This window comes from Aphelocoma coerulescens, chromosome 3 (assembly GCF_041296385.1).
Source record: "Aphelocoma coerulescens isolate FSJ_1873_10779 chromosome 3, UR_Acoe_1.0, whole genome shotgun sequence".
Lineage (NCBI taxonomy): Eukaryota > Metazoa > Chordata > Aves > Passeriformes > Corvidae > Aphelocoma > Aphelocoma coerulescens.
In genome coordinates this window covers 69,428,925-69,441,170 of record NC_091016.1, presented here as the reverse complement: position 1 = coordinate 69,441,170, position 12,246 = coordinate 69,428,925, and the positions used below count along the sequence as shown (strand labels likewise).

General features: G+C 40.1%; 1 protein-coding gene across 2 annotated transcripts in view; it reads left to right on the top strand.

Moving 5' to 3' along the window:
* AKAP7 (A-kinase anchoring protein 7) overlaps positions 1-3,939 on the top strand; it is an 83,634-nt gene extending 79,695 nt beyond the window's left edge. Inside the window, exons 8-9 of one of the 2 annotated variants that reach the window (XM_069010763.1) lie at positions 1,736-1,916; positions 2,677-2,779. In XM_069010763.1, coding sequence (XP_068866864.1) covers positions 1,736-1,916; positions 2,677-2,689 — 194 coding nt within the window. In that variant the 3' untranslated portion in view covers positions 2,690-2,779. Of the gene's footprint in view, positions 1-1,735; positions 1,917-2,676 lie in introns of both variants that reach the window. The other variant, XM_069010764.1, reaches the window with a different exon arrangement.
* The last annotated feature ends 8,307 nt before the right edge of the window (positions 3,940-12,246 follow it).

Below are 12,246 nucleotides of genomic sequence, written 5' to 3'. Positions count from 1 at the left end.
ATTTGGTTTTGAAAATAATGCCTCTGCCTCCGTTGGACTTGCATATTAGCCTAAAATATTTCTGCTTGGATAATTCTGTTTTTAAAGTATTCTTATATTTTTTTTTAATTTGGTTTTAACCAAAATTATCTCCCTAGATATTCTTTCTAATATCTTTACATTATTTATCTACGCTTTCTCCAAAATGTAAAGAAATGCTTTACCAAGATGTAGTCTGGTGATTCTTCAGGGGGAGAGCACAGTTCTTCCTTGCCCATAGTCACAGTGCTGTGGAGGCCCAGAACTGGAGGAGCTGCTGTTCCAGAGTGGAATGATCAGATTAACAGCTAATAGAGCCACTACCTCCGAATACGAAGAGTAATGTTTGCTTCTCTCTCTCCTCCTTGAATCCCCATATGAATTATGTTTTATCAGTGAAATCACTCCCAGCTTGTGCAGTCCACTAGGAAGACTAATAAAAGTCTTTTATAACTATTATCTATATGTGCTGGCAAACTTTAATAAATTTACACGTATGAAAAATGACAAATTTAGGTAATTGAACAGTACAAAGCTTTGTGCTGAGAGCATACAATAATATCCCTTTCACCAGATGCATGTGACTAAGCAGCCTCTTATTACTGGTTGCAGAATGCAAATGCCAGAAGACATGAAATATATGCCCTTTAAATGTAGATGGAGGGAAACAGTTATTTACCTAGTGCAGGGGGCTGTGAAATGGCATGACCAATGAAAATTGGACAGGAAAATTTGCTTTTCCTGGAACAAAATCTTTGTAAAAGAAGGATTCTGCAGTAGAGTTTAGAGTTTTTTAGGAAAATGTTTAATGGAAAAGTACCATTTCAAATTACATGTAATGATGTATGAGAATCCTCACTATGTGTACAGTTGTTTTGTTGTATACGTTATTTGTATGAAGCTTTAGCAAAACAGGGAAATGTCAGCTTCTTGTTTTTATCAGCAGATATTTTAAGAATGGACTGCTGGTATTTACAATCCTTTGATGTTAGAGCTTGAAGATAGAAGAGAGGCAGGGAGGGATTATATGGTTTTTCTAAGTTTTATGCTTTGTTTAGAAAAATATTTGTAACCTGTGCTTTAAGTGTAACCTGTACTTTAGTAATTTTTCCTATGAGAAACTCCTGAATTACAAGCAATGAATAGATAGATTTTATATTTATTAAGCAAAATCACAACGTGGTGGCACCTAAATTTAGGAATGCTGCTAAAGTGTAAATTTACCTTATGAAATGTTTGACCCTGAGATTAGCTCAGTTGGTCAGAGCATGGGGCTAATAACGCCAAAGTTGCGAGTTTGATCCTCTTAAGGGCCATTCACTTAAGAGTTGGACTTGATGATCCTTGTGGGCCCCTTCCAACTCAGAATACTCTGTGATCTTTGCCCAGATGTCACAGGTGATTGTTGGCCAGAAAAAATTAAATTTGCACACTTACTCTTCTAAGCTAAATGAGTGCTCATAGAGTTAGCCAGCGGCTTTTGCTGGAGTGCTAAAAGAAACATGAACAGTGAAATAACTTTGATCTGATACACTGTGCACATCTTTATGGAACACTTCTGTGTTTTGAGCTTGAGGAGGGGGGAAATTACTTTTTACAATCAGGAAGAGGCATCTAATAACTTAGAATCCAGCTCAAGCCAGAGGCTCCTGATACAATCATAGCTACTGTCTTTGCATGGCAATGAATTCCTTCTCTTGTCTGTTGTGACGCATAGGTGAAAAACAAGCAGCAGAGCCAGACGATGCAGAGCTGGTGAGCCTCAGCAAAAGGCTGGTGGAGAATGCAGTGCTGAAGGCTGTGCAGCAATATTTAGAAGAAACACAAAACAAAAGCAGACAGACTGATGGAAGCCCTGCAAAAACTGAGGAAGCAGCAAGCGACAATGATAACAGCAAGTGAGCACTGTGCAAAAAGCCTGGGAGCAAATATCCCACCAAGAGTAACTACAAAACCATGTCCCAGCTCCCTGCTGAAATTTGCTAAGTGGTCCTGGGTGTCAGGCACTCTGCTTTGTGAGTCTCTTATCAAAAGTTTGTTCTGAATTGAAGGACACTGTCTACTGGTTTAATAAGTGCTTGCACTGCTGAAAATCTGTCGAATGCTGGGAGGGATGGACAGTGGAAAAAAGACGAGTGGTGAAGCAGGCGGCTCCAGTCTTCACTCGCTCTTGATACCAAGAGTCCCTTCCTTGCTTTTGAAGAGAAACTGAACATTTTGCATTTGTCTTTCGGATTGTCACGGATGGCTGTGGAAGAGGCCTCGCCATAAGTGGAAGCGATGCCCTGCACCTGAGGGTTTGGCAGTGCTGCAGGGCTGCTTGCTCTGTGTGAGAGCACGTGCTGTTTCCTAGTCAACAGTAGTCAATCCCAAGCTAAAAATTACCACTACAGATACTCACCGCAGATACTATTACACAGTATGTAATAAGACAGAGTTTCCCTTAAATGTGATGCTGTACTGTTCTTTACATTTTGGTAGCATTTGTTCATGTAAATTATATTTTTTGATGAAATACCTTTTTATAAAAAATCACTATGGGCAAAAGACTGAGCACTTCCTACTGTCCAAACCAAGTACGATCTCTTTATCTCTGTACATTAATGACTAAATCACATTAGTTGTTATAAAATGTATTATATTGTTCTTTTCCTCTAGGAAAGAGCCATGAAGCAGACTTTGTAAAGGAAGCTTTACGCAGAGAAACGCAGGCCCTGTTACCCAGACTGAATCAGATAAAGGAGCTGTTAACGAGTCCTGAGATCCGCACAAAAATTAGCAAAGAACTGTTTGAAGACAGGCACAACTCTTAACAGTAAATGGAAAAGTTGTATTGACTCTGAGTCTCCAAATGCATGACTGTAAATTGCCATGATGTAAAATCTCATCAGGTTGTTTAAAGACAAAATATTTCTGCAAGAAATTTTTCAGGTTGGTTTGTTTGGGTATTTTTTAACTGAAAATGTGAAAGGGTGTAAATGGCTTATGAGGAATCATGCTGAAATACTTGCACAGAAGGATTATATTTCATAATAATGAAGTACAGCCATTTCTCAGCACTGCTTTGAAACATGTTTGAGTGTGCAGGTATATGTCATGACTCCAAAGTGGAAAAATACTGGTTTCAAATAGATCTGAGCAAACACTGTGCCCTTCCTTTATCATTGTAAATAATTCAGTTTTTTCTCATATACTCCTTCCCTAAAATTGATGGTTTTAAATACTTCAAAATGTATATTTGGAAAAGAAAATTCTCTTTTATTATCTGCCTTTTGTATATGTACTGGCATTTTGGGTTAGCATTGTCTGTTTTTAATTGGTTTTTTTAAACAGCACTTGAATACTTGTATAGATGCTGACATTTAGTTTCTGCTGATGTTTACACTAATGCAAAAATGTTTTAAATTTCAGTATGAAGTTCAGACTCCACTGATCTCAATGGCATACTCTCCTTGGCTTTAATGGAGTCAGGATGCTGCAATTAAGATTTCTCTTGCAAATAATAATATTCCTTGGGATAATATTTGCCTTTTTACTTTTGTAGAACAGTGGTTTTGTCTTTTGTTTTTGATGTTTCCTCCATCTCTACCTTCTGCTGCCTGAGGTGGGGTGTCAGTTTGCTCTCATTGTTCCCTCCACACACCTGCAAGATTCACTGAAGATTTGGATGATGGACAACAATGCAGGAGTAGATCCAATATTTGCAATTTTTATAAACATTGTCATAAAAGCTATATAATATCCTGTGATTGGTATCAGAATTGTGCTGTTAGAACAGCTGTGTGCATGTTCTTCATTTCTCTGAAGTACTGTTCATTTATCTCATGTCAGAGGTCTTTTTTCCTCATTTGATATATAACAGCATATTCTGAAATGCATCTTATACATGCCATGTTCACAATAAAACATTTTTCCTTTGCACTCTGTGTACGTTTTCACCTGTTTCCAAATGGACTTGAATAAAATTAAGTACTTGCAAGTAACAGGGTTACAGGACAAAAATAGTGCTCCAGTGTATCACACCATTAAGTTGACTGTGGGTGTTGTGCCAACAGCATACTGCTCTGGAGCCTGGCTGCTGAAATCATGCAGATAAACTAGGCCCAAGTCATTCTTGTTTTCAAGGACAAAACTTTGAAACTCTTGGGATTAATTTATATTCTGGGCAGCACATGTTTAGAAGTAAATACTGGGTACAACTTCCTAGAGGTCCACTCTTGAAGTGTGAGTTCAAGGAGTAGTCTCAAAATACTCTAGAATGATAAATTAAAAAAATAAATCTGAATTTGAAATCATCCCTGGAGATAACTGAGAGGCAGCTTTTCATAGGCTATCAAGCAATTTAAATCCAACTTGCACATAAAAACACAAAACCAGACACTCAGCTGTGAAAACAGGAAAACAATTTATTGTATTGTATCTGAATCATAGATTTTCATCTCCCATTCCTCTATGCAAGTAATTTCCATGACTAAGGGCCTTTTTATATCATCCAGCTTGTAAGAGTTATTGTTCTCATGTTTCAAGTAAAACTTTGGAAATTAATCACTGAATTTATGTCCAGGCACTTTGATGGGTGACCTCATTATTAGAGAGCCTGCTCATGCTGTTCCTATGGATGGCATCAAGAATAGCAGCTCTGAAAAATGTTAGGAGAGTTAAGGGCCTGAGTCTAGGCATCATCTGAGATGTACTGGCGTGGGTCTGCCAAGTATGACACAAGCTGTAAAGGAGACATGTTCTACTGGATCAGAAACTGTAGGAGAGAGGACACCCCAGAGCGTCTAAAAAGAGTCTGGATACCTATGTTTAAGCAACCCAAACCCATCTTTAATTTTCAGGTGTTTTGAGACAAGAAAAGCAACAGGGCTTGTGTTTCTGAGCCATTCACATTCTCTTAAAATAGCCTTTACTTCTGGTTTTGACAAGACATGACTATTATTTACTCAAAATTCAAAACAATAGGGGGAAAAAAAACTTGCATCTGGGTTCATTCTCTTATGACAACCCTTCTTGCTTTCTCTGTTTATTTTTTTTTTCACTGGAGTGAAGCCTGGCTGCCAAATTGAAGGAAAAAATCTCTTGTATGGAGCAGTGAGGACTGAAGAATGCAGATACATAGAGACTGAACCTAATATCGGCAGGTGTGAAGCTCGGAGCTGCACCCACCAGAACAAATATGTTGCCTTCCTCACACTTAAAAATCATTTTCAGACAACAATTCTGTTTCTTAAATAAGCTCTTCTTCTGGGGAATGTCTTAAGGTAGTGATGCACAGGTTATTCTAGGAAAGCGTTGGCATTTCAAAACAGATGGTGCATTTTTGTCCATGTTTTGTTTTCAGTTCTACCTTCCAGTTTGCTCATACTCAAAGAGTATTTCTACGCTGCTGATTGTAGAGCTGTCTGTGACAGATTTAAAAGCAGTAGCTCATCTTCCAGGACTAATCTAGCTGGAACTGCCCATGACCTACTGAGAAACTTCCTGACATCTAGGCTTGGTCCAGGCGTAGACCGAAAAAGTTGCAGACGGCATGCATTGGATATGTGAGCAGCCCATGCCGTAAATTCCCTGCACTGTTGGGCTGTGCATCAGAGCTGTTTAAGAGTTGACAGGGTAACCAGAGTGACAGTAAATCCATGTAAGTCCTGACTAACAGACACCAGTTCTCTGATGGAGGAAGGGAGACTGTTGTGGAAACCCCTGTCTCCAAGCACAGGTGCACATGGTATAAGGTTGCTCAGTCTGGTAGCTAAGGGGTAATGCACCAGCTGAATGTGCATCAAGGTCTTGGTGAAAAGGAAACTAAATGGTGTTCCTGTGGTGACTGAAGGTGACCTAAAGCTAAAACAGGTTGGAGGTTAAGGTCAGATCTGAACGCTGTGTCCAGATAGACAAATACTGGGACCCACACAGGAAAGCACCCCGTATCTATTGATGGTCCTACTGAACTGTTTGTTACAATACTACTTCTTGGCAAGGTTATACAGTCTGTAAGTTAGGATTCAAGAGGCTTCATGTTACATATTTATAGAAGTTTCTGATTATAACTGTGCACACTTCTCTGTGTGCTATTTTCACCTAAAGACCATGTGAGTGTGTCATGGATCAGAGTGTGAGCCATGCTTCATTCTGGTGACAAGAATGATAGTGCTTCATTTTTATGTCAGTCTAGACATGACTCATATATTCTTGTTAGAATTCTGACTTTTTTAAAAGTCTTGAGAGATATCCTACACATTTATGTAGTAAGCACGCAGGAAAAATGGAAGAGCAGAGCCGCTGCCCTCAGTGGAACTTGTAAGTTGAAATTTAGCAAAAACACACATTTAATTTTTTTTTCAGTTATGTCCAAGAATATGCTTGTGAAATGAAGTGTAAACTGAAACTTTTTTCACTGCAGATGAAATACTTCCTGCAGAGTTGGCTGCAGCCCAATGGAAGGCAGGAGGCAATCTGGTTGCCTCAGGTGGACTCTGGTAGCCAGACATCTGAGGGTTGCTTCACTCTGCTTTTAGCCTCAGACTTGGTTTTGCACAGTCTTTTTCAAAACAGTGTTTTATCTGTGAATGCCCTCTACCTCTGTTCAGCTGTTAGTGGTATATTGTCTTGGCCTTAAAAAATTAAGGTCTGAACTGCTACTGTGGCTTTCAGCTATTTCCATCACTTTGAAGGAGGGGAGAAGCTGTTGCTGACATCCCAAAGAGATTGATGTCTTTGCAGAGACATCTCTGGTCTCACTCAATGGGCCAGAGGTCAAAGGAGGGCCTGTGTGACTGTTCGCTGAAGTCTTCATCTGTCAATGACTACTGTCTGATCCTGAGGCAGCAAGGACAGCCCAAAACCACTGGAAAAAAGCAGTTCCCAAGGGATTCACCAGAACCAACATGGTGAGTGGGTCAGCTGCATGATTAGCGAGCAGTTGGATAAAGTAAGTGGTGTTCTAGCTTTACAAAAAATGTTCCAAGTCATGGTCATGTAATAATTTAATTTGTGAAATCTTTCGGAATTTCGATTCTTCTGTAAATTTTCACATAGTGACAAGGGGTAATCTCTTAAAGCGATGAAGCATTTGCTTTCAAAGAGCTCTTTAGTGCCATACCATGATCTTCTATAGAAATGCTTTGCACTTTTTATTTCAGTCAAACAAAGTCTTTCCTGGCCTGGTTTCAGAGGCAAGGAGTTGCACTATTCTTATGGGAAAGGAAACTGTTTGAACCATGGAAGTAGGAGCACGTTAATGCTGACATGTGTTTTACTCTGCTGTTCCTTTGATCAATACAGTTTCTGTATAAGCAACTTCTTAGCATGCACTCATCTTCTCATTTATATTCTCCTCATGTTAAGCCTTTATAATGAGAACATTTGTACTGAATGAAAATCAATCCCAAGAGACGGCTGGGCTGAGAAATAAAACACACTCATAGTGGAGCAATAATTAGAACAGTACATGGGAAAACAAAAAGTGATATGCCTGCCATTCCTGGCGCAGCAAAAAGGGCACTCTGGCATTGATAAGCAAATAATTCTGCAGCAAGAAGCTGGAGTTTGACTGCTGGTTTGTGGTCTCTGCTCCCACTGCTGTTTATGTGCTTTGTTTAGTGACTCTTGGATGAAAAATCAGTTAGCAGAGACTGGGACGTGGAACTGTTCCTTGAAGGAACTCTCCTTATTGCTGGAAAATAAAGCCCCTTTTTGCTCTTGGTGATTAAGGATTAAACCAATCCAAAATGCAGAATTAGGGTAGTTAAGAGGAGATGATTAAAAAATTACACATGAGGATTTCAGCAGAAGCTTATTTGAAATAAAAGTTGGTTTTCTTTCAGATAAGGACAGCAGAGATGATTTGAGGTCAAGATTGACTCTAGAGATTCTGGAGGGGTTTATTTATCAAAATTACAATTTGAATTAAAACTCAGAGAAAGCATTTCCAGAATAATTTTTACTTTTAGTTCTTTTTTTTTCTTTTCTTAGTCATACAGAGAACTTCAGGCACTGAAACACTCAGAAGATAAGAAGAAGAAAACATGCTGATATGATTGAACTTCGGTCATAACTCAGAAAAACAAAACAGAAGAATAAAGCCAAGAAGAAATACCAGCAACCAATGATAAAATTCAAAGGTAGCTGCCAGTGTGAAAAAGATTTAGTAAGTCCAAATGTTTAGAAGAATAAAGGATGCAATGAAGCAAAAAAATAGCGGTCTCTGCATCTGGTCAGTCAAATGACGAACACCTACGTTCCCTAATTTGTACCTTAAGATTGTGAAAAATAAAATGACATAATGCATTTTTTGAGAGACTGGGAATGAACTTTCTTAGTTATATACTAGACACTTCTTGCACATTCAGTATATAAGGGTGTACTACTTTGAAAATGACACAGACAAAACAGTTATGAAAAATCACTGGATTTAGTGAGTTACAGCAAAGATAAGTATGGAGAAGTCACAGGTCAATTTGTCTCATTTTGTCTTTTTGCCATCCTGTAACCTCAGACTCTCGGAAGACCACTTTTCATCTGTCATAACTGCAGAGATGCTCCTTCATAATTACTTACTAAGTCTCTGGGTTTTTTACTGCTGTAGCATTTCTGGATCATCAGCATGAATTAATAATTTATATACATTCATAATTTACACTAGGGAGTGTGGTGGAGTAACAGAAGCTGGAGGCCATGGGATCAAAGGGAAGAAGGATCTACTCTGTAGTCGGTGAAGTCACCAGGGTCATGAAGAGAGGCCCAAAGACTGTATGGGGAGCCTGCTCTCTGGATAAAGCAATGTGATCTACCAAACTGGGGAACAACCTACACCACCAGCACAGGAAAACCTGGGCTGGGAAGGTGAACATGAACAGGTCCTAGCTCAAAATGTGTTGCGACCTCTCGTTCAGGTCAGTTTGTTTGGGCATTTTTAACCAGTCATAAAGAAACTCCACAAATTGGACATGCAAAACTCAAAAGCATAAAATTATTGTTTATTCCGTAACACATTAAAAAATGGGGTTTTACAAACTCCTGAGCTAAGCTTTGACATGCTCCCCACCCCAAAGTCTCTCTGCTGGCCAGGCGGGCATGGAACAGGAGGAGAGGGTTTGGTGTCCACAGTCCCCTGCACTGAAGTCTCCATGGTGCTGAGCTGCCATCTGCCACCCTCTCCACCAGTGCTGGCCCACCAGCTGTGCGAGCCAGATTCCCTCACTGCTGACCTGCTGCCACCCCATCTCACATCCTTCAGCCAGCCTCTATCAGAGCTGCACAGGGCAGCTGTCAACACAAGACCTTGTTCCCAGGCTGGGGCAGCCACAGCGTGCCCAGCAGCCTCGCCACATCCACATCTGTCACGTGGGCTGTTCTCCACAGGAGCAGACATTTCCATCCAAATACTACATTAGCTTACGCATGGGTGGATTAATGTTACTATTTGTATTCCAGACTCAAACTGGTCCTTGCAAGAATTAGATTAAGGAGGTTTCAGAGAAGTGTTAGCTAACATTTGTTAATCATTATTCTTGAACATAATCTCAGAGCACTTGCCTCTGTTGAAATATTGGACATTTTCCTCACCATGTCTCCTTTCCTCACTCTGGAGAAATCCAAAGAGAAGCTTGCTTTAGCCACAGCTGGCCCCAGAGGATTAGACACAAAGGTGCAGGAAGCCAATGGACAAAATCAAATGGAATCCTATGGCAATGGACACTGAACACACAGATAAAATCTCCATATTGCACATAGTCTTCTCCTTCCTGTGCTTTACTTGGGAGTCATCCTGCAGTGCTCCTTTGGTGGAGGCTATGCCACATGGGAATGCTCAGTTCAGCTGTTTTGTGTAATTCATCCTTCACTAACCATGTTATTTACATTTGGAGGTTTGTGCAAGGCCAGTTAAAAAATAGAAACAAGCCCAACAGAGAGCTAGCACAGTCTGGTGTGAACATGTTGCAGCATCTCTGTTAAACTCTCCCAATAGTAAAGCAACTTCATAATCCTACCAACACTTAGCCTGAAAATCACACAAATAAATTAAGAAGCTTTCAGAAGAAATGAGAGAGAGAAAAGCTTGCTGGTGGATTTAGCTGCTAACCCAAAGTTTTATTAATTGTATGAGCAGACACCCCAGGTTATGCACAAAGCACTTGCATGCACTTTCTTCTGCAGCTGCAGAAGTCCGTGTCATGTAAGTTACGTGACAAGAAGAGTTTTGCTCATTCATGTGACCACCATGAGGAGCTTTACTGGAGAGAAAAAGAGGCTCAGAGTGGCAGCATACCCAGAAGCTAAGCAAACCTGGGATAGGAGACCCCAGATTTAGAGAATCTGATTTCAGATTCAAAGTAATCATCATGAGGGTCTTTCATCACCCAGATTTCTCTGTTGAGAGGACAGAGAAAGAAAGAGAATCCCAAAACTGTACCAGTAAATACTTCTTAGGCAGTTGTTTATAGAGTGGGCTGCTGGCATGATGTCTAAAGTAGCCCTGTTTTTAATCAGACTACTTTAAAGTGTGTTTAAAAACTGAAAATGCCCTTGCTACCCAACTGAGGTAAACTCCCCCAACAGTCTATGGGAAAAGTATAACCAGGGTGTCACATTTGCATTAACAGAAATAAAAGTATACTAAGGCCAATACTTAATAGCTTTAAAACCCTTGTTCTGAGCCTCTGGGATAAACACAGTTAAATAATGGCAAAATAAACCTGTGAGCATACTTACAAATTCATTCCAGAAGTCACATTCTTGCTTTTTATGGGATCAAAAATAATGCAAAAAATTATTCAAGAATAATCAGCCAAGTTTTTATGACAAACAAAACATTAGAGAAACTCAATATTTTTTGTCTGGTTTTGACTCTTTCCCTAGCGGACCCCCTCCAACTCAGAATATTCCATGGTTTCAGAGCCAAATGAGAATAGGAAATCTGTCTCCTGTCTTAACAGGTATTACACATATCAAGTGGTAATTTACATGCATTTCCATATTATTTTAAACCACAAATTTCCCCCCTCCACTTTACTCGTGTGAATGTAAGAACTGAGATAGCACAAAGAGCTGTGTTCCCGCTTACAGGAGCTGTGGCTGCTGCAGCAGGGGCAGCTGGGTGTTTCTTTCCCTGGCGCATCCTCCTAGTTTCCAGCAATCAGCCCTTCAGGGACTTTGTGAGTGGAGACTTGCATCTGGAACTGGAGGCTTTGATTACCAGCCTGATTAGCAAAAATGAAAATTATTTCCAAAGAGCAGAGAAGAGACATAAATGATAATAAAACACAGTGGAAGTCATAAGTGAATTAACGAGCAAAAGACAAACTCAGTCCTATTTCACAATAATAATTTGAGTGTTATTTGGTATAGTCACAGCTCTCACAGAAGCAGAGCTGGGCTGCAAAATGCAGAGTGGCTTGGGTTGCTCTTGTGCCCTGCTAGGCCACAAATCTGTACCCACAGTGTGCACAGGAAATGGCCAGGCTCCTACCACACCATGGTTCTTAGCATCCTTAGCAAGCCTTGCCCAGAGCTCTTTGATACTCAGACTGACAGCTGCCCTTTTATTGCTGTGCCAAATCAGAAATTTTTGGATGTCAAGGTCAGGGAGATGTTCCCAGAAACAGGTTGGTGGGCAGCTCTGTTTTTCAGACAGGACACTGCAAATCCTCACCTCCTGGGAAGATTTGCCTCCAACTGAGGCACCATGGCCTTCAACTGAGGAACAGCCATGTGGTTGTGCCTGGCATAGATATGGTGCCTTGAGCAAGGTCACCTTCTCAAAGGCAGGCAATCTGGGTAATTTACACCCTCTCAGGGAAAATGTATTTCAACTAGACCAGAGAGTCAAATGCAATACATTGGACCAAATAGATAATGCGTGATAGATTGTGATTGCAGAAAATAAAGACTTATTTTGAAAGAAAATCTTTTTTGTGTGCTATTAGATCAGGATGAAACGTTGCCTGAATAATAATTACAATTGAAATTACACTTTTGTTTTTCCAGTTTGGGGTTTGGGGGTGAAGTAGCATTGCCAGAGCTAGGAGAGAGTCTGGTTCTTCTCAGTGCACCAGAGCTGCTAACTGGAGAGAATGTATCATTCATATTGCTTTTCTGTTATGGTCCTTTCTGATTTATCTTCTATTAAATTATGGTCCTTCTTGAAGACATGCCAGCAGGCTGGGTCTGTGTTATTACTTGGTGCTTTGGTAGCCTGGATCCTTTCAAAATATTGTCTTGCAGTAA